This window comes from Sminthopsis crassicaudata, chromosome 2, assembly GCF_048593235.1.
Source record: "Sminthopsis crassicaudata isolate SCR6 chromosome 2, ASM4859323v1, whole genome shotgun sequence".
In the NCBI taxonomy this organism is placed as follows: domain Eukaryota; kingdom Metazoa; phylum Chordata; class Mammalia; order Dasyuromorphia; family Dasyuridae; genus Sminthopsis; species Sminthopsis crassicaudata.
In genome coordinates this window covers 673209917-673215916 of record NC_133618.1, presented here as the reverse complement: position 1 = coordinate 673215916, position 6000 = coordinate 673209917, and the positions used below count along the sequence as shown (strand labels likewise).

The following is a 6000-nucleotide window of genomic DNA, read 5'->3' as shown; positions in this document are numbered from 1 at the left end:
GGTGTCTCCTCCACCTCTAGAATGGAAACCTGATGATTCTTTTACATGTTGCCTCCCCTAATAGACTATAAGCTTTTTGTCATCATTTGCACAGAGTAACCTCTTAATCTTTATTGATCCAATAGTGCCATCTACATCCAGAGAGAGAACTATGGAAACTGATTGTGGATCAAAACGTAGTATTTTTACCTTTTTGTTGGTGATGGTTGTTTGCTTGTTTTATTTTCCTTTTTTTGTGTGTATTTTCCCCTTTTGATCTGAAATTTTTGCACAGTGTGACAAATATAGAAATATGTTTAGAAGAATTGTACATATTTAACATACATCAGATTTGCTTGCTGTCTTGCGAAAGGAGAAGGGAAAAGAGAGAAAAACTTGGAACACAAGGTTTTGCAAAGATGAATATTGAAAACTATCTTTGCATATATTTGGAAAAATAAAATACTATTAAATTTGAAAAAAAGAAATATTGATTGAGGGGGTGTTGATTGGATTTTCAGTTTCCTCTTCTTCCCATCTCAATGACAGTACTGTAGGTAAAAAGCAAAGCTGCTTTAGGGTTATATAGGCTAATTAATATTATAGAAACATTAATTCAAATTATACTTCTCAATACATGCAATCAAACTATTAGTCACAGTGTTAAAAAAAAAAAAAATGAATTTTAGAAGTTCCAATAGGCTTCTTTCCAACTGGTTCCCTCTCCACCCAGCTAGAGACTGTATGTACATTTCCAGCCAGGGTGATTGGTACAGCTCAAAAATCTTCGTCAACCAGTTGCCACTTTCTTCTAGTCAGCATGAATTTGCTTCGTAAGTCTAAAGTGTGAGAAATGCAAGAAGCAGCTCTGATCATGACATAGGAACAGACTGATGTCTGGGGTCTCAGGTAAGTTTTTGTACATAATTAAAGTAATTTACCAGATAATTTGATTGGCAATTTGTTTTAAAATTACTGATAAAATTTTGATAGTATTTTTCTTTGGTGATTTGTCTCTTATAGATGTTAATAAGTGGTGGTTAACATGGTACTGTTAATGAGGGAAAGGAAAAGGGGAACCCCATTTCTTGGTGCATAGATAATCCCATGAGGTGCAGTGTCCCCTGTAAAATGAATTTACAGGCCCAAAAACCTGGATTGATAAATAAAAGGTTTATTGTAGAAATTTGGAAGTAAAGTTCAGTTAGAAAGACGCCAGGGCCGAAGGTGGCTGCTAGGGGGGCAGGAACCCTTACATGGCTGCAAGGATACCATGTGTTGGCTGGGAGGGCTCCTGCAAAGAGGGCGTTCCAGCTCATTTCTTTTATACCTAGAAGATGATGGATGGTACCCAGTTCTGGTGGGCTTTTCAGTTAGCCCAGATCAGGAGGGCTGGGGGAAGCTGAGCTGAGAGTGGGAGGCTGGGCCCGGATATTCAAAGGGTGCCTTTGACCAGGATTTGTGAATCAAGGTCAGTCATGGGTTGGACAATTAGAAAGGAATCTTAAAGGGACCCCAACCCTCATCACTATAACTATGTTTATATCATTATTGAGAAAAAAAATTTTAAAGACTTACTCAAAACAATTACAAATTGAAGTCTTAAAACAAAATGGAATTATATATATATAATATGTCAAGTTAATTTATTATCAAATATCATCAAATTATTTTATCTTATTATCACCAAATTATCAATTATACTGAACTAACAAACTTATTCCTATTATCTTATTAAGGTTTAAAAAGACTATTCTCACTTCAGTCTTTATGTTTGTAGTAAATCCATGCCCTCTCATGTGAAAATCATGGTCAAGTTTATGAATTTCTGGCCAAGGTTAATTTACCAAGAGTTTTAAGACAGCAGCTTTTCAAAGTGATTTTGACTTGGGAAACTGTAAAAAGCTGCTGTAAAGCTATTTCTTGTCCCAGAGCTATTGAATATCCTGATTTCTCCTGTTCTGATTTGGAGTTTGATACAGATGAGCAACTTGACTTTAAGCCCTGTCCTATCAAATCCCAAGGTTGACGTTGGGTCATTGCCGGTTAATTTAGGGAATCGGTTTGTTACCAATACAGAGACAACAGATAAAACAAGCTATCAGACAGGAAACATTGGGGATGACTTTTTTTGGTAAATTCATTTGATATTTTGATTTTAAGTTGCAAACATTTCCAGATTGCCCTCACTCTATTAGTTTACTTGTAATACAATAAAACAATTAAGCAAAACTAGCAATAGTGACTTCTTCTGAAAGTACATGAAGAATGCTTCCCCTACTCTTATCCCCACACCAAACTCAATATTTTAAAGTTTTTGTTTTAATTAATAGAAATCTATTTTCTCTCCCTCCCATACCCCACTCTACTGAAAAAGAAAGAAAAGAAAAAGAAATTCCTTTTTTACACATTTGCCAACTCAGGAGATACAAATGTTGTCATTGACTATATACAAAGGTATTTGTTTCATCCAGTCCGAAATCCATCACCTTTGTCAGGAGGTGGAGAGCAAGTTTCATCATCAGACTGCTGGAATCAGGGATGTTCATTGTATTGGTCATATACAGCTTTCAGTGTGGTTTGTCTCTACGATGTTTGTTATTGTAGAATTGTGGAATGATGTTTTTTGAAATGTGAAATTAGCTCCAAAGCTGGGGACCAAGAGATATGTCACTGCCCTGGGGATCCTGAAGAAATGAAGCTGTGTCTGGACAAGCTCCCTATCTTGCCCTGTTTCTGCTTTCTCACTGCATGTGCCAGATTGTGTATTCCAGGAGATCTCTACTTACACAACCCCTAACCTCTCTCTGTAACTCCAATCTCACATCTCTGACTGTTTAGTGGGCAAGTAGAATCAGGTGTGTTATAAATACCCTAAACTCAACGTTGTGAGTCCCCAGCTGAACTCATTGACCTTCCCACAAATCTTCTCTCCACCAACCTTCCCTGTTACTGGAAAGGGTACCATCATCTTCTCAGTCCTTCAGGCTCACATTCTGGACTCCCACTCTGCCCTCCCCCAACCCCATCCCAATCTATTGTCAAGGTTTTTCCATTTCATCTCTATAATAGAAGTAGAATTTTCTCTCTTCCAACATAGGACTGATGCACACTTTATGTCTGGACTATTGCAATAGCCTTAATGTGATGGGGGGGAAGGGTTGCTGGTTCTTCCAGTCTCCCCTCACCAATTCAGCTACCTAAGTGACTTTCCTAAATCATATCACCCATTCCATCTTCCCTCCCCACCCCCAAATAAGCTCAGTTCTTAGTGATCACCTCCAGGATCAATGTCAAAACCCTCCGACAGCCAAAGCCCTCCATAACCTGGCCCCTTCACTACTTTTCCTTCACACCTTAATCTCTCCCTCTACTCTACCATCATTGTTCACTGGATGGGCCAAAAACAATGGATTCCTTTCTGTTTTTCATACCAGACTCTCCTTCTGTCTCTGGCCATTGACATTGCCCATTATCTCTATTCCTGGATAAGTCTTCCTTACTCAGCTCTGTTCTGCCCCCTGACTTCCCAGACTTTCTTCAAAGTCCAGTAATATCCTACCTTCTGCAAGAAGCTTTTTCCAGTTCCTTTTTTGGGTTTATATGATTTTCCCCCCCCTAATTGCATGTAAAAACAATTCATTTTTTTTTAAATTTTGAATTCCATATTCTTCTTCCACTGCCTTCCCTTTGGTGAAAATTTCCAATTGAGCCTGCATGTAGCTTCTTTTCATATATTCTTCCCTATTATACGGGGAGATCTTTGAAAATAGGCACTGGCTTGTTGACTTGCTTTTGTGTCTAGTACTTAGGACCATGCCTGGCATATAGCAGGTACTTGATAAATGCTTGTTCACTTTATATGGAATAAACAACATGGCTCATACACAAATATGTTGCTTTCTTTTCAAAGGCATATCGATGCTATGGTTGATACAATATAAATTCTGTGACATGGATTATGGTCGGGAGTGAAGGAAGGTGACTTGAAATTCTTTTTAATATAGCTAACATTTATATAGCATTTTACATGTAACATCTCATTTGATCCTCATAACTATTTATTTTCTCCATACCCTCAGTGCTTAGTACAATATTGGTACACAGTAATTGCTTAAGAAGTGTCTTTTTTTAATTTATTTAGTATTTTAGTTTTCATTAATTACATGTAAAACATTTTTTACATTTGTTTTCAAAACTTTGAGTTGCAGATTCTCTCTTCCTTCTTCCTCCCTTCATTAAGAAGTCACATGTGAAGTTATTCAAAACCTTTCCATAAAAATCATATTGTAAAAGAAAACATAGATTTTTCATCCCCCCCAAAAAAGATACTTAAATTTAAAAAATATATTTCAGGCTGTACTCAGATAAAATGAATTCTTTCTCTGGGTATGGATAGCATTTTTCATTATCAGTCCTTCAGAGTTGTGGTAGATCAAAGTGTTGCTGAGAACAACAAAGTCATCCACCCCTGATCATTTTGCAATGTTGCTGTTACTTTGTATACAATACATTTCACTTTGCATGAGTTCATGGAAATGTTTTCAAGTTTTTCTGAAAGCATCCTGCTTATCATTTCCTTTTCATATTTCTCATGAGTCTTGTATTTGAAAGAAAAATGTTCTGTTCAGCTCTGCTCTTTTCATCACAAATGCTTGAAAGTAAGTCCCTTATTTCATTGAATAGCCCCTTTTTTCCCCCTGAAGGATTATACTCTGTTTTGTTGGATAGGCGATTTCTAATTGTAATCCTACCTCCATTGTTTTCCAGAATTATCATATTCCATGCCTTCTAATCCTTTTAGATGCTTATAAATCTTGTGTTATACTGAGCATGGCTCCACCATATTTGAATTATTTCTCTTGGAATGCTTAGAATATTTTCTCCTTGACCTAGAATTTTTGGAATTTGTCTACAATATTCCTGGAAGTTTTCATTTTGGGATTTCTTTTAGGAGATGACCAGTGGCTCTTTTTCAATTTCTATTTTACCATCTGGTTCTAGAATATCAGGAGAGTTTTCCTTGATAATTTCTTGAAAGATGATGGCTAGATTCTTTTTTTTTTTTTTTTTCCTTTTATCATGGCTGTTAGGTAATCCAATAATTTTAAATATGTTTCTCCTGGATGTGTTTTCTAACTCAGTTGTTTTTCCAGTGAGATATTTTTACATTGTTTTTAATTGTTTTTAATTCTTTTTTGGTTTTATTTGTTTTTTAATTTCTCATCATTAGTAGTTTCTATTTGCTGAATTCTAATTATTAAGGAATTATATACCGCAGCAACCTTTTGTAGATACTTCTCCATTTAACTAATTTTGCTTTTTAAGGCATTTTCTTCTTATTGTTGTTTTGTACTTCCTTTTGCACTACTCTCATTTTCCTTCCCAAATTTCCTTACTTGATTTTCAAAATCCCTTTTGAGTTTTCTTATTTTTCTTGGAGTCTTTAGCATTATCTTCTTCTGAATGTGCATTTTGATCTTCTTTGTCACCACAGTAATTTTCTGTGGTCAGAATATTTTTCTGTTTGCTCATTTACCCAGCCTGCTACTTGACATTAACTATTTGTTATAGTAGGGTTCTATTTCTAGGATGGAGGATGCTATGTCCCAAGCTTCAGGGGTTTTGTGCAGCCGTTTTCAAAATTTCTATGGACCTTAAATTTTCAGTTCTTCCAAGGTGGTATGACCTAAGGAGAAGTGTTTTTACTACTCTCTTAGTCTATTCTCTGCTTTATGAGTGACAACAAGTATTCTTTTCTAGCTTGAAGTCATGAGGAGGGTCCCTGCTCCACTGTGGATATAAATTCTAGATTTATTTATTTATTTTAGTGTACTTAATTATTTTATATTTATATCTCTCTCTCTCTCTCTCTCTCTCTCTCTATATATATATATATATATATATAATTATTAGTGTACTTAATCATTAATTAATTTATTAATTCTATTAATTAATTTATGATAAATATAACATATAATAATATATAATATATAACTATTAATTAATTTATTTATTCTA

At 35.2% G+C, this 6000-nt stretch overlaps 1 protein-coding gene across 1 annotated transcript in view; it reads left to right on the top strand.

Annotated features, from left to right (window-relative positions):
* Positions 1-736: 736 nt before the first annotated feature.
* LOC141559051 (lipase member K-like) overlaps positions 737-6000 on the top strand; it is a 43461-nt gene continuing 38197 nt past the window's right edge. The window contains exon 1 of the mRNA XM_074297084.1: positions 737-888. Coding sequence (XP_074153185.1) covers positions 873-888 — 16 coding nt within the window. The 5' untranslated portion in view covers positions 737-872. The remainder of the gene's footprint in view (positions 889-6000) is intronic.